The sequence below is a fragment of the Entelurus aequoreus genome, linkage group LG02 (genome assembly GCF_033978785.1).
Source record: "Entelurus aequoreus isolate RoL-2023_Sb linkage group LG02, RoL_Eaeq_v1.1, whole genome shotgun sequence".
Classification (NCBI taxonomy): domain Eukaryota; kingdom Metazoa; phylum Chordata; class Actinopteri; order Syngnathiformes; family Syngnathidae; genus Entelurus; species Entelurus aequoreus.
In genome coordinates this window covers 57,975,144-57,996,187 of record NC_084732.1, presented here as the reverse complement: position 1 = coordinate 57,996,187, position 21,044 = coordinate 57,975,144, and the positions used below count along the sequence as shown (strand labels likewise).

The 21,044-nt window shown below is 41.1% G+C and overlaps 1 protein-coding gene across 1 annotated transcript in view; it reads right to left on the bottom strand.

The window, feature by feature from the left end:
* The window catches only part of il16 (interleukin 16), a 120,722-nt gene that overhangs the window by 76,356 nt on the left and 23,322 nt on the right, over positions 1 to 21,044 (bottom strand). Inside the window, exons 2-5 of the mRNA XM_062029980.1 lie at positions 15,158 to 15,386; positions 14,626 to 14,905; positions 7,137 to 7,276; positions 5,849 to 5,963 (exon numbers count right to left, since the gene is read on the bottom strand). Of these exons, the coding sequence (XP_061885964.1) occupies positions 5,849 to 5,963; positions 7,137 to 7,276; positions 14,626 to 14,905; positions 15,158 to 15,386 (764 nt within the window). The remainder of the gene's footprint in view (positions 1 to 5,848; positions 5,964 to 7,136; positions 7,277 to 14,625; positions 14,906 to 15,157; positions 15,387 to 21,044) is intronic.

Here is a 21,044-nt window from a genome sequence, read left to right as displayed (position 1 = left end):
AGTGTTACTAAAACGGCCTTCTTTCATCTCCGTAATATCGCTAAAATTCGTTCCATTTTGTCCACAAGCGATGCTGAGATCATTATCCATGCGTTCGTTACATCTCGTCTCGATTACTGTAACATTTTATTTTCGGGCCTCCCTATGTCTAGCATTAAAAGATTACAGATGGTACAAAATGCGGCTGCTAGACTTTTGACAAAAACAAGAAAGTTTGATCATATTACGCCTATACTGGCTCACTTGCACTGGCTTCCTGTGCACCTAAGATGCGACTTTAAGGTTTTACTACTTATGTATAAAATACTACACGGTCAAGCTCCTGCCTATCTTGACGATTGTATTTTACCATATGTCCCGGCAAGAAATCTGCGTTCAAAGAACTCCGGCTTATTAGTGATTCCCAGAGCCCAAAAAAAGTCTGCGGGCTATAGAGCGTTTTCTATTCGGGCTCCAATACTATGGAATGCCCTCCCGGTAAAAGTTAGAGATGCTACCTCAGTAGAAGCATTTAAGTCTCATCTTAAAACTCATTTGTATACTCTAGCCTTTAAATAGACTCCCTTTTTAGACCAGTTGATCTGCCGTTTCTTTTCTTTTCTTTTCTACTCTGCTCCAAACCCGGGGTGGACCGCTAGCCTGTTCATCAGATGGGGACATCTCTACGCTGCTGACTCGTCTCCACTCGGGATGGTTCCTGCTGGCCCCACTATGGACTGGACTCTCGCTGATGTGTTGGACTTTCACAATATTATGTCAGACCCACTCGACATCCATTGCTTTCGGTCCCCCCTAGAGGGGGGGGGGGGGGTTACCCACATATGCGGTCCTCTCCAAGGTTTCTCATAGTCATTCACATTGACGTCCCACTGGGGTGAGTTTTCCTTGCCCGTATGTGGGCTCTGTACCGAGGATGTCGTTGTGGCTTGTACAGCCCTTTGAGACACTTGTGATTTAGTGCTATATAAATAAACATTGATTGATTGATTGATGTATTTTTAAATGCTTTTTTGAAGTTGTACAGTTTCCAATTAAATCAGTTGTGTTTTTCCGCAGATATTAACAAATTGTGAATGATGGCTTGCTATTGACACATTCCAAATAATGTCGACATTTTACGTAAATCTGCATTTTCAATGACAACTTTCCTATTTAAATTATTCTAAGTCCTCAAACAATTCAGCTTATTTAAGACAATCTGGCTATGTATTTTTGATATTAGTTTTTCTGGAATTTCACATTTGAATTGAACCCTAATGAATTGCATGTCATCAACCAATTTAAACCATTCGAGATAGTAATTTTCAACATCCCCGAAATTCCCAATATTCTAGTAAATCCACATTTTCCAAACAACATTTCACAGCAGTTACGTTTTCCCTATGCTAGACCCATTTAGTCTGACTTCTTATCATGCTATCTTCTGATAAAACTATTGGCCAAGTTTAAAAGTGGACTCAGGATTGTGTATGTAATCCTGGCAATGACATGTCATAGACTATCTTGGTTGTTGAAGGAGAAAAGGAAGGGTAAGTAAACGCTGCCACCATGAGGACAAGTCAACTTTTTTTTATGTTATATTCCAAAATTGACATTTTTGCAAGATAAACAGTTTTTAGGGCAAAGGTAAACACAAAAGTAGAAAATCCAACCTGGACACCAAATATTTGTATACATGGCGGTGAAAAGAAACACTGCAAGAGTTATCCCTCCACCCCTTGGCATGACTAGGAGGTGGCTTGGGGTGCCATCCCACTCAAAGGTGGAATAAAGCATACAAACGTAGTAGGACAGCGCCCTGCGTGCACATATCCTGCAGGTGGTAGCAATGTGCTTAATCTAGTGATGTGCCGAGGCTTTGCGGCGTGTCGAGTAATGGAAGGGCCGTTTCCGGGGTGTTTCCGCGAGGAGCATATCAATGCTTCATATTAGGGCTGGGCGATATATCGATATACTCGATATATCGCGGGTTTGTCTCTGTGCGATATAGAAAATGACTATATCGTGATATTCGAGTATACGTTCTCACACAGTTGCTTTTAGCTGCGGGGCATTAAACTGCATGCGTTTCTCACTCTTTCCTGTCTCTCCTTCTCACAAAGACTTTAAAACAAGTGCACCTTCTTACATACGTCACATACTGTCACGTGAGCAACGTCACACGCTCCCGCGGAGCGAGAAGTAGCGACATGGTAACGTTAGCTGTGATGCTAACAGCTAACGGTGTGGTTTGAGTGGTAATAGGAGAGAAAGAAGGTGCAAATCTGGTAACAAATGGAGGAATAATTCATTCATAAAGAAAAACAGCACGGGGTCCATCGTCTGACGGTGGTTTGCCTTCAAGCGGGAATATGTCTTTACATGTCAACATCTCCGTTCGGTGCCACACCAACTAAATACCGAAGCAACTATTTCCACATCAACACCGTAGGACATATACTAGTTGATATGCAGCTCATTTTTATGTGACACTTATTGAAATATCTTGTTTGTCATCATGCACAAAAGTGCACTTATAGCTTGTTTTAAAAATGTCTCTGACTATCTTGCACTTCCTGTTTTGGAAATGACATGAATGTTTGTGCCACTGCTTCATAACTGTTTACTAAATACAGTTTTGCTAATTTGACTTAGTTGGGATTTCCCTACCTGCATGAAAGTTTAAAATGAGCATATATTAATGCAGTATGAACAAGAATGTTTTAATGTACACACATAGAATCATCATACTACTGTGATTATATGTATCAAGTGTTCATTGAAGGCTAAGGCAAAATATCGAGATATATATCGTGTATCGCAATATGGCCTAAAAATATCGAGATATTAAAAAAAAGCCATATCGCCCAGCCCTACATCATATACTGGAGGAGTCGGAAATGATGACGTGAGAAGCCTCGCTGCCCGGCCGTACTAGGTGATATTTTCGTTACGCGTCTCAGATTTTGTCAGGAGAGTCGATAACGCATCAACTGCCAAAACTCCTTTGAAAATGTGGGCTTTTGAAAGTTGTGGTCTGTTTGGAATCGGGATATAGAATGAAAGTTTTTTTTTTTAATTGCCAATAGATTAAGAGAATAACAGCTGATGTTACATTTGACTTCAAACTTGATTGAAGCCGTTTACCACTCTGTGACTTCTATGAATAACACAAAATTTAAACAAAACAATATCCATCCATCCATCTTCTTCCGCTTAGCCGAAGTCGGGTTGCGCAGGCAGCAACTTAAGAAGGGAAGCCCAGACTTCCCTCTCCACAGCCACTTCGTCCAGCTCTTCCCGGTGTGATCCTGAGGCGTTCCCAGGCCAGCTCCAATGTGTCCTGAGTCTTCCCTGTGATCTTCTACCAGTCGGACGCACCCTAAACACCTCCCCAGGGAGGTGTTTGGGGGGCATTCTGACCAAATACTCAAAGCGACTCATCTGGTTCCTCTTGATGTGGAGGAGCAGCAGCTTTGAGCTCCTCCCGAATGACAGAGCCTCTCACCCTATCTCTAAGGGAGAGCCCCGCCACCTGACAGAGGAAACTAATTTTGGGCGCTTGTACCTCTGATCTTATCTTTTCAGTCATAACCCAAAGCTCATTAGGATGGGGATCTCAATTGAGAGCTTTGTCTTCCGGCTTAGCTCCTTTTTGGACCGATACCGTGTCCGCATCACTGCAAACACTGCAAACACTGCCTGTTGATCTCATGATCTACTGTTCCCTCGCTCATAAACAAGACCCAGAGGTACTTGAACGTATAGTTATCAAAATCCTGCCCACTGCTCCCCTCACCTCCCAGGGGGTGAACAAGGGGATGGGTCAAATGCAGAGTACAAATTTCACTACACCTAGTGTGTGTGTGACAATCATTGGTACTTTAACTTTAACTTTAACTTACATCTACTTGAGTAACTTTTGGGATAAATTGTACTTCTAAGAGTAGTTTTAATGCAACATACTTTTACTTGAGTATATTTATAGAGAAGAAACGCTACTTTTACTCCGCTCTATTTATCTACATTCAGCTCGCTACTCGCTACTGATTTTTATCGATCTGTTAAAGCACACTTTGTTTGTTTTGATTGTCAGACAGACCTTCAAATTAGGATCTATCGCATGACTGCGTTTCACTATTAAAATACAGTCACTGGTGACTTTGACTCCGTTTCACCAATCAAATGCAGTCACTGGTGACGTTTGACTTCGTTTCACCAATCAAACAGAGCCAGGCGTTACATGCGGCACACAACAAGCTTAAGCTTACATGAACTCAACATGAAATTTGAGGAAGCACATGTATTAATGCACTGCAGCCTCATAGACACACACACACACACACACACACACACACACACATGCATAGAAACACCAATCAGAAGTGCACAGTGTGTTTACCATGAATTGATTTACGTGGACCCCGACTTAAACAAGTTGAAAAAATTATTCGGGTGTTACCATTTAGTGGTCAATTGTACAGAATATGTACTGTACTGTGCAATCTACTAATACAAGTTTCAATCAATCAATGCTCCCAGGTGCAGCCCACACCTATCAGTTTATGGTTTACGTAAAGGCTAACTTGTTATTTTCCTTTGTAATCTCTGCCTACTGAGCCTATGGTGCTGTTAAGTTATTGTGGCTCAATTTGCCTTAATTTTGTTTATGTTAATGTATTATTATTTAATATATATCATTGTTTTAGTTGCTTAAGAGATATCCTGGCTCTGAATTAGCTCATTGCTATTTTTATGTTTTTGTGCATTATTTGTTGCCGTCATCATTAAACGAACAGGTTACTCATCAGTTACTCAGTACTTGAGTAGTTTTTTCACAACATACTTTTTACTTTTACTCAAGTAAATATTTGGGTGACTACTCCTTACTTTTACTTGAGTAATACATCTTGAAAGCAACAGTACTCTTACTTGAGTACAATCTCTGGCTACTCTACCCACCTCTGGTGTCTTTTAACTTTAATTTTATGAGAAGCAGTGTCCTCTGCAGTGGAAATTTTTCAGATAAGTTTGGAAAATGCAGTTTTCTCAAAAAAGTTAATTCACATTTTAACTTTTAATAATGTAAATATCTCACAAATTTAGCTTCGCTGTCTTCGAATATCTTTTCTGCGTGATGGTTTATCAAGTCGCTTTGGTGTGCAGTGTGCGTGCTCCCAGCTGGTGCTTTACCTCGGCGCAGTGCGCCTTGAGCCAGTTAGTTTTGGCTTGAAACGCTCGAGACAAACAAATGTCAGAAAAAATATACTGTATATATTCTTTCCTACGAACACACCTCTTTCGCATGCTTCCTTTTTGCCCCTTTACGACGTTCCACGTTGCAGGTCCCGCGCTGCACAGAGGATTTTGGGAGATGTCATTTATTATTTTCAGACTCGCAGAAGCAAAAGTGCCAGAAAAAACTACGCTCGCCAAGTTTTCGTTAGATACCGTGTCATGTCATTATTGTGAAGATATTGAAAACGTGATATTGTGGTATCGACAATACTGTTACATCCTTAATCCTTTGAACTGTGCATTCAACCAATGTTCATTTCTACACTTTAACAACATTGTAGCATGTCTAATTAAATTTTCACTTTCCTGTTCTTTCCTTTGTCACACTACCATCAGAAGAGTCAGCCTCACGCTTGGAAGACATCATGAAAGTAAAAAGTTAAATATAAAGAACAAAACTATATGTTCTTCCATCACTTGCATGTAAATTGTTCTGTATTTCTTTGTGTACAGTATTAATATTTTTTTGAATTGTGTAAGTAATCACTGAACGTCATTACAGGAGGGCCGCCTGCATATCCAATCTGGTCTCAGCGTAGAGAAATGTCTCAACATCATGTCATCTGTGTACCTCGCTACAAGATGTGTATACGCTCCTCAATCCCTCCACTTCCATCCATGCACTGCTGGTAAGACACTGTCCGTTAAAAGGTGCCAGTTTGTCTGGACTCAGGAAGTTGGAACCTCTGAGTGAAAAAAGGAAAATAGTGAAAGTGACCCAATATGGTTCAGCACAAGCATGTTGTATAAAGTACTAACAGAAGCTGTATGTTAAATATTTTCCAGTTATTTTCATGACAATTATTATTGTTGTAGTTTTTTTGTTATTTAATTTTTTTACAGTGGTGTAAGTGGTATGTTGGTTAATTTAAAACAAATATTTAAAGTTATTTATCACCTTTAGGGTGAAATATCTATCAGGTTATACCACTGGAAACCACAACAATAGACACACCACTGTATTCTTCAATACTGAGCATAATTTTTTTTTTTACAGATCGAATATTTGTTGTAGCTCCTGTTTTAAGTCTTTTAGATTAATAATCTACATGATATGTGTATTATTAATGTAACAATATGTATACATATTTTGTTGGCCCTTGCCCACCACAGTATTTAAGTATGCAGGGTAACCCTAAAGCCTGCACAGTGCACACTTTCTAACATACATACATAATTGAAAAAAAGTTTAATGTATTTGTTACTAATTGATGCTTAATCAATAATATACAATTAAATTTATTTAATATATATATTTAAAACATAATTAAAATTAGATAACTAATCATTCAAAAACGTTGAAAATTATATATATGTATATATATATATATATATATATATATATATATATATATATATATATATATATATATATATATATATATATATATATATATATATATATCCATCCATCTTCCTCCGCTTATCCGAGGTCGGGTCGTGTTGGCAGCAACCTAAGCTAATATATATATATATATATATATATATATATATATATATATATATATATATATATATATATATATATATATATATATATATATATATATATATATATTTATATACACACATATACACACTATACATAATACTAATACATTTTGAAATAGTACATTTATTTTTAAAGAGATAAACACTTATTTACATTTCATTACACATTTTTTGTTATCATTTTTTTTTACTGTATAATATCTGCATTTTTGCCTTTGTGTCCAAACCTTAGGTACGCCCTGTGTAGTACTGTACTTACTATAATAAATTATCCATACTCCTCAAGTTGTATTTCTACAACAAAATGAAACAGAGGAATCTATTTTTCCAGCACACTCAATATAATACATATAGAATGAGTTGTATACCTGTAAACATCCCCGCCACTCATCCTTGGCTCCTCGTGAGTTTTTTTGTCTTCTGTCTGGACGGCGTTATCCGACATTTGCGGTACACACACCTCCTCAGTCGGCCTTATGGTTACACACATCCTCCAAATACTACTCTCCTACAACAAATACAGAGGGGCAAAATGAACGACACTTTACTGTAAAAAAAATAAAAATAACTGAGTATTAAAGAAGAAATACTAGAAAGGACAAGGACAATCAACAAAGAGATACTTTTACAGGTGGGCATGGAGTAAAACTGTCAAGGCTGTCCTTCAAGGCAGGGATATGTGCTGAGATAAATTGCATAACCACAGCCTTCATTGTATTCTGAAATAGTGTCCAATGGAACAATCATGCCATTTCAAGTACTTCAGCAAAAGCAGTACATCCCTCGCATTTAAACAAACATTTGATTATATATTTTTTATCTTTTCACTAAATGCATGACACTTTGGCACAATGTAGAGTAGTATGTGTACAGCTTGTATAACAGTGTATTTACTGGTCCCTCACACTATGTCAACACAATACCTAAAATGTTGGCAGCAAAAGTGAGTACATATTTAAGTGAAAATGGTACGCAAAGTGTGAATATGTAGTGTAGCTACCATTATTTTTCAACACTGCCTTAACAGTCTTGAGCTTCGAGGTCATTAAAACTTTTCAGGTTGTTACTGAATCCCCCGGAAAATGCATAGCTCTTCAGAACGCTGGCAGCACCCGTGCAGACTACGTGACTCCCACAACCATGTCTGATTGTCGACAAGACACATTTGTCCTTGGACTTCCCACCTGGTTGCCACCACACATGTTTAGAACTATTGGAAGTGAATATGTTTATCTTGATCAAATCGGACCACATGAGGACATGTTTTCACTAATACATGTTCTTGGTCTGGTTGTCTTCACAAAACTTTTTGCAGTTCTCTGGTGCATCATCTGAAGAAGATTATATCCTTCCAATTTGATGTAGTTTGTAGCAAATGGTCTCATCTCCAACCCTTTCAACCTCTGCAGCAATGCTGTCAGCACATTGACATTGGTTTTGACTTTTTTCAGACATACAACAAAACACATATATATCATCGCAATTTGAATTGAGTCTTAAAAGGAGTAGGCAGAAGCAGAAGCTTGTTTCTCTATAATTACCATAAAGATCTCACTCATTTACCCCACCCTCCATTCGTTCACTCACCCATCCTCCCGTTCATTCTCTAGTCCAGGGGTCGGCAACCTTTCCCACTCAAAGAGCCATTTTGACTAGTTTCACAAATTAAAGAAAACAATGGGAGCCACACAACTCTTTTGAAATTTAAAATGAAATAACACTGCATACAAAGTTTTTTTTTGCTTTGTGCTATGTATAAACCAGGGGTTTCAAACACGCGGCCCGCACCTTAATATGAAAATGTAATGTTAGATCGGCCCGCAAGTTTTATATGAATGGTGCTTGACAGCATCATACTTGCCAACCCTCGCGATTTTACCGGGAGATCGCCAAAATTCAAGTTCACTTTTCTCTTGAATGTCTGCTGATTTTCACCCAAACAACAATAAGGGCGTACCGTGATGACACGGCATTTAGCGCCGCCTACAATCAGCATGCCAGTCCAGGTGCATTGTATGTATGCAGCTTCACCTTGCACACGTAAGAGACAGCGAGGCATACTTGGTCCACAGCCATACAAGTTACACTGACGGTGGCGATATAAACAACTTTAACACTCTTACTAACATGCGCCACACTGTGAACCCACACCAAACAAGAATGACAAACACATTTCGGGAGAACATCCGCACCGTAACACAACATAAACACAACAGAACAAATACCCAGAATCCCATGCATCCCTAACTCTTCCGGGCTACATTATACACCCCAGCTACCACCAAACCCCGCCCACCTCAACCGACGCACGGAGGGGGGAGGGGTGGGGTGGGGTTGGGGGGGGGGGGGGGGTTGATGTGGGGGGGGGGGGGCAGGGTTGGTGTATAATGTAGCCCAGAAGAGTTAGGGATGCATGGGATTCTGGGTATTTGTTCTGTTGTGTTTATGTTACCGTGCGGATGTTCTCCAGAAATGTGTTTGTCATTCTTGTTTGGTGTGGGTTCACAGTGTGGCGCATATTTGTAACAGTGTTAAAGTTGTTTATATCGCCACCGTCAGTGTAACCTGTATGACTGTGGACCAAGTATGCCTTGCATTCGCTTGTGTGTGCAAGCAGAAGCTGCATACAACATATACCTGAGCCGGCACGCTGTTACTGCTTGTTGTAAAGAACGCTAAATGCTGTGTCGTCACAATATGCCCTTATTATTGTAGAAAATCTGAGAATAATTGCCCCGGGAGATTACAGGGAGAGGCACCGAAATCCGGAAGTCTCCCGGGTAAATCAGGAGGGTCGGCAAGTATGCAGCTGAGCCGCATCATTGTGGTCAAAGAGCCGCATGCGGCTCCGGAGCCGCGGGTTGCCGACCCCTATATTGGCTGGCGGGCTGGCGGAAGACTCCTGGGAGGATCGGTGGGCCAGCTTTAGTGTTAACTTGATATCGCTTCAAGGGCCAATATGCTTTTCTAGGCCGTTCCACAATTTCACTCCACAGACAGAAATGCACATGCTACTTTTAAGAGTAGTATGAGCACTGGATTGTTTTTAAATTACAATATGTTCCCTTCTTAATTCATACCTTCCATCTCTTTCCAAGAACAATTGATTTAAGTTACCAGGTAGTAATTTATTTTGTGCTTTAAAAACCATTTGTACAGTCTTAAATTTGACAAGATCCAAATATTGTAAAGTTTTCGACTTTAAAAATAGCTTATTGGTTTGGTCAATGTAACCCACTTTATGCACAATCCTTATTGCTCTCTTTTGTAACGTGTATATTGTCTGTAAGGTGCACTTGTAAGTGTTCCCCTGCACCTCAACACAATAAATTAAATATGGCAACACCATATTCAATTATTACATCATTAATCATCAATTCAAGCCAGCACAATTCACCTTTTACGGTTATCAGAATCAGAATCAGGAGTACTTTATTAATACCCTAAGGGAAATTAAAAGAAATTATTATTATTATTTAAAAAAATATATAATAATTATATATTTAGTTTTCTCCAGATTCAGTGACAAGTGTGTTTTTGTCAAACCATGATTTCAATTTACTGAGTTCTTTCATGACCACAAATCTTCACATGTACACAGTGCATTTGTATCATCTGCAAAAACAACAAGTTTGAATATTTTCACTGCTCTGCATTAGGGTTGCACGGTATATGCATTCTAACAACGTACCGCCGTTCTGACAATGTACCGCCGTTCTAACAAGGTACCCCGGTACTAATGAATTAAAAACAATACAAAACTGTCTATTTAAAATACCGGTAGTTTTTTTTCATCCACAGGCTGCCGTGCGGCAGTGACGTACAGAGCAAAGGCGCATGATGTTGAGTGTGTCAGCACGCACACACAGGGGCCGAGAGCACATACCAGAAAAAACAACATGGAGAGGAAGATTGGCAAAAAACGGCAATCCTACTGGTCAATAAAAAGGGTGTGTGGAGCGCAACATGGAGGTATTTGGGCTTCAAAACTATCGATAAAGATGACACTTTAAAACATGCCTCACCAATGGTGGAATGATTAAAGTGTTACAATATTTGTTTCAAACTTAGCTAAACAAATAAATAACAAGCAGTCAAATCGGTAGATAATATAGTTAACTAGCTCCCTTGTTGTGCACATATAGATACGTAGACTGGCACACAGCTGGTTGGTTTATTGCCAAATATTAGCGCTGCCCAAACCGCCCTCGCAGCGCAAACTAATGCAAGTGAAATGACTCTATTTTTTAACAAATACAATACAAAATACAAATACAATTTGTGTTTTGTCTTTAAGAATGTGTGTTTTACCAGCTACATGTCTTATTTGTGTACTTTTAGCCTTAGTATTGATTTAAGTATTTACTAATGATTTTATTTCTCTTAAAGCCAGACCAAGAGTGGCAAACATAAATCATGAATAATTGAATGCAATGTCAATAACGCTTTTTATTCCATTCTAACCTATTCCCAGATTATGGCAGGATATATGTAATGTATACGCTTGTAAATTGTTCTTTACATGCAATGAGAAAGGCCCAGTGTGTTTTATGCCTTTTAATTTAAATGTTAACCCTCTAAAATAGTGTTTTATGTGCATTAGGAAAAATGTTTAATGTCCATCCATCCATTCATTTTCTACCGCTTGTCTCTCTCGGGTCACTGGGGTGCTGGAGCCTATCCCAGCTGCACTCGGGCAGAAGGCGGGGTACACCCTGGACAAGTCGCCACCTCATCACAGGGCCAACACAGATAGGCAGACAACATTCAAACTCAAATTCACACACTATGGACAATTTAGTGTTGCCTATCCCCAGGTGCATGTCTTCGGACGTGGGAGGAAGCCGGAGTTTTAGTGATACTTTTGAATATTTTCCATGTTTTCTTTATTATTTTTTTGAGTATTTTGTCATAACATTACTTTTTACATGCTCTCATAATATTAGTTCATCTGCACTCATGCATCTATTTTACTAACACGTTCTTTGCAGCAACGCTGTCAGCCCTTAAACGCAGTGTTGGTATAACATTGTTACCAACAGCGTTATTTTTTTCTAGCAACGAGTATTGTAATTAATTACTGTTCCCATCGTTGCAACGCCGTTGCCGTTACTGAGAATGTGAAATGGCGTGTCACTACAGTTTGGTTGAATGAAGCGCAAAGTGTCAGGTTTTGGCTCAAGTAGCGCCAAAACAAAAATGTATGATTGTTCTACGTCGTAATATGTGAACAGTGAACTGGGCACATTTTATTTTGATGCTACATGATGCGACCAGCAGTCGAGCCATCGAACGTGACATCGACACAACTATAAGTTGACTATGTGTATTTGCTGCTTCTACTGCACTCATAAACAAATTATGACAAAGGCATGCATTGTAACTCCGTTTCACAACACACCTGCTTAGCCAGAGGCGTAGCATAAACAGACTTTTTACGTTTCTCTGTGTAAATAAGTGAAGAATACAGAAACTTTGAGGCATGATGCAACTAACCTGATGATAAACTAGTGTAAGAAGAATGTTTTTGTACTGTTTATAAGATTGCTGTAGTTTTCAGTTGTGTAAATATTAACTATTGTGTGTGAAGTCAGAGTTAAATTATTGGCATAATTTAAGAATTATGCCAATAAGTTAGATAAACGTTGTGATGGTTGATTAAAGGTTGAATGATAGCTGACGAAGTGCAGTTCACTTCTCCAGCTTGGAATTGGACACATGCTGTTGCTAACGACCAAATTCAATGAAGAAGGCAGCAGTGTTACTTCTGTATTAGCATAGATAAAAGTGCTGCAGCATGATGGAACAGGTGTTGCCCCCTTCACTTTTCTGACAGCCCCCTCATACATGCCTGCCTAGAACAGGCCCTGTTGCTTTGTCAAAATTAGCTTTAAAAAAGTCCCCAATATTTGTACTGAAATGCTATTTAATGTCAGAATGTCATCTAGGAGCGTTTTTAAAAGGTTTACTTACATACTTACTTATTTACTTACTTTTAATGTATGTCATTTATTATAACAAAACTTGGTTACAGTTTTATCTAAAGTTCTTTCAGGCCGTATTTTGGCATACAAGTGCAGAGAGTTGCACGCCTTAAAAGCCAAGAGCTCTTTGTGTCTTTTTACCTAAGTTTACATGTTTGGTACCATAATGGGCTTTGTACATTCAATATTTAATGTTGTTACTTTAAGGAATATTTTTTTATACATTTTTATTTTTAATGCATATCCTATGGCACAGTGTAATCTATTAAGTTCGGATAAATGTCAAATGTATGTATGTCGATTTCGAGCGGTCAATATAAACAGCTTTGACATTAAAGATGTTATCAAACGTAAAAGCGTATTAAATAACAATCTCAGTTACTTTGCTCAGTAACTAGTAACTGAGTTACCAACTCAATTACTTTTTGGGAGAAGTAATTTGTAGCTTTAACTAATTACTTTTTTAAGGTAAGATTACCAACACGGCTCATATTACTTTTTTACTAACAAAACCTCTGCAGCAATGTTGACAGCACTCATACGCCCAGTTTACAACACAGTTTCATCTGCAGCAATGCTGGATGCACTCATACGTTTAGTTTACAAACACAACCTTTGAATCAATGCTGGTAACACTTATATGTCAAATTTACGGATACAACCTCTGCAGCAATGCTGACAGCATTCATAAGACTACAATACTAACCCAACCTCTTCAGCAATGCTGGCAGTACTCATACGTCTAGTATAAAAACATGATCTATGCAGTAATGCTGTCATCATTCATACGTCTAGTTTACAAGCACAATCTCTGTCGCAATGCTGGCAGCACTCAAACGTGTAGTTTACAAGCACAACCTCAACAGCAATGCTGGCAGCACTCATATGTTTAATTTACAAACAACTTCTGCAGCAATGCTGACAGCACTCATACGTCTAGTTGACAAACAAAACCTCTGGATATCACGCCAAAAATTACACAGTGTAATGGCAATCGCAATCACTGCAGTTTAACATGCTGTTCATCAGCTGATCTAGGGAAGCCACATGTGACCCACAGCTTATTTTTTAATTGGTCTGTAGCTTTTTCCTAAAATAAAATAAAATATTGCCTGTATCACAACTTTGCGAGAAATTAACAATTCAGGCCATGGTGATAACAGAAAAACATAAAAGATCTTATGAGAAAAAAAGTTAAATGTTGAATGTTATCTGACCAGATCAATCACACTTTAACAAAGAAACACAAAACTGAGATATAGTCTTTTAATGTATGCTATTAAACTTCAACTGTATTTGTTTCATTTTGTATCCCTTTAATTTAGGTAGCCAGGGACTGCAGATGGAAATGAGCTATTTAGCTATAGTCTGGTACAGAACATATCTGTCTTTGAGCTTAATGTTTCTGTGCATTGTCCCTTCAAATAAGGACTAAACTAATTCCCTATCTATTTTGATTTCATTGCTCCTGTTCTTGTTTTTACATTTTGATGCTCCGCTTACATCCTGAATACAATCCACACTTGTAATTTTCCTCTCTCTATGCTTTGTCCCTCTCTAGCTCATCTTAAGCAATGGAGACAAAGGGACCACAATGTCTGTGTTCTGTTTGAGGTTTCTTCCCTATAGGAAGTTTCTCCTTGCTTATGTGTGGGTCAGTTAGTTTTCTTAATGTTTTAGTAGTAATTAAGATTTGTCAGTGGCGTATTAGTTATTCATACCAAACTTAGCATTATGTGTTGCAGTCAGTACTTGCTCCAGAATCTTGATTGTATATAAAGCAAGTGGGGACACAAACATGTTTTACAGAAGATTATGGGATTTGTGCTTATATTTTGCTCCTTGTATCAAATAAAAACACTTGCATCTGTACCTTGATGCTGAAAGTTCTCCGCAGTCTTGTTTTATTTTCACTGAAGGTTGTGGTCTGATGCAGCTGTTTGGTTGCCTCTGTCCCTCTAGTCTGCGGGGTTGATTGCCAAGTCCTCCAGTGTCCGATTTCTGCATTTCTGTGTCCGGTTTGATCCTCAGGGGACATGTCTGTCCTCCAGCCTAAATTCCATTTTCTCCTCTCCTCTGACACATCCCCAGCCTCCCTCGCTTCTGACCCAGGGCAGTCATCGTTTGTCTTAGAGTGACATAGAATTAAGGACCTTTGAAAAAGACAGAAAAGGCTGAGCGAGCAAGGTACAACAACAGAGAATAACTCAAGTGGTTTTGATTTATTAGAGAATATAGCATGATAGACCATTAATGCAGAGGACAAATTTCACCACACCTAGTGTGTGTGTGACAATCATTGGTACTTTAACTTTAACCTAAAAACTGACATATGGATTGTGAACTACCAGTTTTGTGCAGCTCTTCCTGTAAAACTCAAGTCTTCGTTGTTGCTGTTAGCCTACCTGGAGAGCATGGTGAGCTTCTTGGAGCGCTGGTTAGGGCTGTTGTTTGGGTTATTGTTGGTCTTCTGCTGGTCCCTGCGTCTTCTCTCCATCCTTCGAGCAGCAGCTGTGCTGGCTTTCCTCCTCTGATGGGAGTATCTCTGAGGCATAGTTGTTTGTGTGTGCGCCGAGAGCTGGGGTACCAGTACACCCCTCCCTCCTGCTCCACAGCTTAATAGAGAGGGTCGCTCTTGAGGGCAATTAGAACATTCAGTTAGGACAGTCTGACAGCATCAGTCTTCTGACAATCTCCTGAGCCAATTGAAGAGATTGTAAGATAAAAGCATTTTTTTTCTTCTGCTTTGGAAAGAAATTGTTATCCTTGTGACTTACCACTTAATCACACATACACGTGCAAGCAAACACGCACACGCGCACACACACACAGACACACACACACACGCACACACAGACAAAACCACGCAGACACACACACACAGACCTTGATTTACATTACTCTCACAAAGTAAAGCCAGCGTATCGATGTATTTTTCTAGTATTTTCCCTAGTCAGTTTTACTTTGCACACAATCTTGACTGTGCAGATAATGGTTCTGACCATGGACAGTTTTCCCCAATAATGGGCTGCTGTGACTAATGGCCTGCACTCTTCAACATCACATTATGGGATGATCATCAAATGCATTACACATGCTATTGTGGAGGCCTTTCACGTTCACCGTGAACACTTTGTAAACAACACGCACAGACCATTACGCTGAAACTCATGGGACATTGGCTCTGATACTCTTATATCACTGCTTCCTCCCTTTCAACAATCCCACAGTCAGGGACTGACTTGCTCACAAGGTTTGAGCAACAATAACAACATGTGACACATCCATGTGCCATCCAATCATCACCTATTTTCAGGGACAGAGGGAGTTGCAGTCTATCCAAGCTGACTGTGGGCAAAAGGCAAACTCCACTCTGAACTGGTCACCTTTCAATCAGAGAACCCCATCCCAGAGCGGGGACTGAACCCACACTGCCTGCAACTCAACAACTCCTGCAGACCATCATACACCACAGACAATCACTATTGTTCTATTTAAGATAATGTTTCTCTCAAATAATAGCTTGTGAAGTTCCTTGAATCACAAACTGGAGATCTGATGGGAGGGGTTTCAAGGATCCAAGAAGTTTTATGGGGTTATTTTCTCCTGGCCGTGAAGGCAAACTGGTTTCATTTTATTGTATTAGTACTATTTTACCATGAGGAAACATTTTTTCATTGTTAGTCACTCCAGCTCCATCCAAGCCTCTTGTCAACCGAGGAGTCCCTTGACGCTCTGTTCTTGGCTCCACGTTGCTTTGATTGGCTGTTCATAGTTGTAACCACCGCCGCCGTATAGGGGCGAATGGTGATGACAATTCTGAGGGCCCAAAGTCCGCTGGGGTCCACATTGCCATGCACATAGGTAATGAATGGGGTAGAGGGGCCCACACCGATATTCTTTTCAGGGAGCCGAGAATTCCTAGCAACTGCCGGGATTGGTGGTAACGTCTTGTCCACGCATGCCTGACCACAAATCACCCCAAACACCGCTCTTGAGAACTGGTGTCATCCTTTTTCTTTGTGAGTGAGCACGTAACAACGATTTGGTTCCCTGAACAAGAGCGCCTTGTAAGCATCTATCTAACCGTGCAGTAGCTTTAACAGAGTGACCTAAAAGATACTAAACATGTATTTGCAGCTATACTTCCATCTTACATGACCTTTTGACACCTAAGTTTTTAGTTATAGGCTCGTGTTGGGAAATGCTTGTAAATTCTAGGGTGATATTGTAGTAGCACACAAAGTAGTATCCACTATCTGGTATATAAAAAAAAAAGAGTGGGTGGGTTACATGTGTTTTCTTTTCTCCTTTTGAACTAGTATAAAAACGCTTCGGGATGCTGGACGAAGCGGCTGGGGAAAGGGAAGTCTGGGCTTTCCTGCTTAGGCTGCTGCCCCCTTGACACGACCTCGAATAAGCAAAAGAAGATAGATGGATGAATGAACTAGTATAGATAAGTTTATGTTGCCTGTGTATCAAAAGTACCCTAGGACAATGATAATGACAGTGACGTGCAGTCACTGGAGGCAGGTGAGGCAGGGCCTCACGTGCCATCATGGAAAGAAAAAAAATGTAAAAAGAAAAAAAAATTATTAAATTGTTATATGTATCCAGTGATTATACTATAAAGTTATTTTCCATTTAACTTCACCAGTTGTAGATTATTTTTATTCAAAATTGCTGAATTTTCACATTTGCCGTTCAAATACTGAGAAGAGACGGTGCGGTGATCAGCAGCCACGTCACTGCTTTGTGCCTCAACATGGATTGCGGACTCGGCTAACTGCTGGCCTGCTGTGCAGTGAGACCGTATTGCTATATGAACTATATTATACATGTCCAAAGTTTAGTTAGCGGAGGTATATAATGTACAGTGTATTTTGTCAACAACTGTATGTGTGTAGGTATTTCTTGTGCTGAGCAATCATAAAACTGCTGCGAAGACGCACTGGCTGAGGCTCGCAGTAATCCCGCCTCCTTGTGCCGGTTAATGCACTCCCGCCGTAGAATGCACCCCCCGACGGGAGTGCCACATCAACCAAAGCCCACACCCAAACCCTCCATGTGCAAGACCGAATCCACCCAAAAAAAGTCATTCAACAAGAAGCCAAAAAGTGCAAAAACAACAATGTCCGCGCTGGAGGAGCCGCGAATGACATTAGGTACACCTGCAGACTGCAGCACGGATTTCATATTTCATTCATTCACAACTCCTCCAACACGAACACCACTGTTCCCGCACCCCCCGGCCTCCCACCAAACAACTTCTCTAAATAGATTAAATCCTGCACGTGGAAACTCCAAGTGTGGGCTCCAGTTGATACAACACTCGCGTCAGGGGGCGCACCCCACGGTAGGGGCGCACCAATCCAACACAACAGCGGCGCATGGACTTAATTTATAAGTAAAGGTAAGACCATAATAACGTTTTTTTTATTAAATGTGCTTTTTTGTGTGCTACAGTTTGTATGTGTAAAGTTAAAGTTAAGTTAAAGTACCAATGATTGTCACACACACACTAGGTGTGGTGAAATTTGTCCTCTGCATTTGACCCATCCCTTGATCACCCCCTGGGAGGTGAGGGGAGCAGTGGGCAGCAGCGGCGCCGCGTCCGGGAATAATTTTTGGTGATTTAACCCCCAAATCCAACCCTTGATGCTGAGTGCCAAGCAGGGAAGAATGCTGGTATGAGCTTTTAAACATAACCCGTTAACTGCTGCCAATCAAATGGTGAATAAGATACTCTATAGGGTTCATCCATCCATCCATCCATCTTCTTCCGCTTATCCTAGGTCGGGTCGCGGGGGCAGCAGCCTAAGCAGGGAAGCCCAGACTTCCCTCTCCCCAGCCACTTCGTCCAGCTCTTCCCGGGGGATCCCGAGGCGTTCCCAGGCCAGCCGGGAGACATAGTCTTCCCAACGTGTGTGTCCTGGGTCTTCCCCGTGGCCTCCTACCGGTCGGACATGCCCTCCTACTGGTCGGACATGCCCTAAACACCTCCCTAGGGAGGTGTTTAGGGCTTTACTTTGAACCCCTCCCGGATGCCAGAGCTTCTCACCCTATCTCTAAGGGAGAGCCCCGCCACCCGGCAGAGGAAACTCATTTCGGCCGCTTGTACCCGTGATCTTGTCTTTTCGGTCATAACCCAAAGCTCATGACCATAGGTGAGGATGGGAGCGTAGATCGACCGGTAAATTGAGAGCTTTGCCTTCCGGCTCAGCTCCTTCTTCACCACAACGGATCGATACAGCGTCCGCATTACTGAAGACGCCGCACTGATCCGCCTGTCGATCTCACGATCCACTCTTCCCTCACTCGTGAACAAGACCCCGAGGTATTTGAACTCCTCCACTTGGGGCAGGGTCTCCTCCGCAACCCGGAGATGGCACTCCACCCTTTTCCGGGCGAGAACCATGGACTCGGACTTGGAGGTGCTGATTCTCATCCCAGTCGCTTCACACTCAGCTGTGAACTGATCCAGTGAGAGCTGAAGATCCTGGCCAGATGAAGCCATCAGGACCACATCAGCTGCAAAAAGCAGAGACCTAATCCTGCAGCCACCAAACCAGATCCCCTCAACGCCCTGACTGCGCCTAGAAATTCTGTCCATAAAAGTTATGAACAGAATCGGTGACAAAGGGCAGCTTTGGCGGAGTCCAACCCTCACTGGAAACGTGTCCGACTTACTGCCGGCAATGCGGACCAAGCTCTGACACTGACCATACAGGGAGCGGACCGCCACAATCAGACAGTCCGATACCCCATACTCTCTGAGCACTCTCCACAGGACTTCCCGAGGGACACGGTCGAATGCCTTCTCCAAGTCCACAAAGCACATGTAGACTGGTTGGGAAAACTCCCATGCACCCTCAAGGACCCTGCCGAGAGTATAGAGCTGGTCCACAGTTCCACGACCAGGACGAAAACCACACTGTCCCTCCTGAATCCGAGGTTCGACTATCCGGCGTAGCCTCCTCTCCAGTACACCCGAATAGACCTTACCGGGAAGGCTGAGAAGTGTGATCCCACGATAGTTGGAACACACCCTCTGGTTCCCCTTCTTAAAGAGAGGAACCACCACCCCGGTCTGCCAATCCAGAGGTACCGCCCCCGATGTCCACGCGATGCTGTCTTTAGGGTTCATATGTTTGTAAATCTGACTGAGATGAAGTCAGTGCCTCACCAGCCATGAACCTCACCGCACGTCACTGAATAATAATATTGCAAAATAAAGTGTTGGTTGATTGATTGACTGTTTGAAACATGCCGGCAAATGTAGCATTTCAGGCATGTTGCTGTTCTCCATGTGACAAAATTAACATCACACTTGGCTTCTGAAGTGCTAGCAACACATACAAACAAAACCAGACACCACAAAAATGCTCAGAAAGAGAAGAAACACTGACCAACACTTGCTCCAAGCCCAGTAAAAGCCGTTCAAACATAATAAAAATAATAAAGATGGTATCCTATAAATTGCGAAACTCTAAATTGACTTACAACGTGCCATAAAAACATAACTCATTCAGTAAATTGAGGACCTTCTGGAAGCTTTGAGCTAGATTCCATGATACACTGCCATTTTGGGGAAACCATATCCTGAGCTAGTCACATGACTGTCACATCACAACAATTCTTAAATGTTTCCTGTTACTTTAAGTTAAGCAGAAAGTTGTATAAAATACATTTGAACACTTTTAAAGTGCCCGCCTTCTGCCCGAATGCAGCTGAGATAGGCTCCAGCACCCACCGTGTCCCCAAAAGGGACAAGCGGTAGAAAATGGATGTGTCAAGGCTTGGACTCCGGCGTGGTTTGTTCTCCCGAGGTGCAAATGATTTGGACCGGACATGGTTTGGAGGTGGGTACATGATTTAATATAATGACAATAAAAAGGAATAAACAAAAGGCGCGCACAAGGGCGGAAGTACAAAACTTGGCTATAAACACAAAACTTGCACAAAGGCAGAAACTATGAACAATGAAACAAAAACACTAACTGTGGCATTAATAAACAAAAACTTACTTGGCATGTAAGCTATGAAACAAGCAGCGTGAACTGAGCATGAAACAGAGTGGCAGGAGTGTGCTGTCGCCAGGCTGACTGCCTGGCAACTACAGGGTTAAATAGTGAAGACATGATTAAAGACAGGTGCGTGAGTCGTGAGGACAGGTGAAAACTAATGGGTTGCTATGGTGACAAACAAGAGTGCACAATGAGTCCAAATGTGGAACAGGTGAAACTAATGGGTAACCATGGAAACAAGACAAGGGAGTGAAAAGCAGGAACT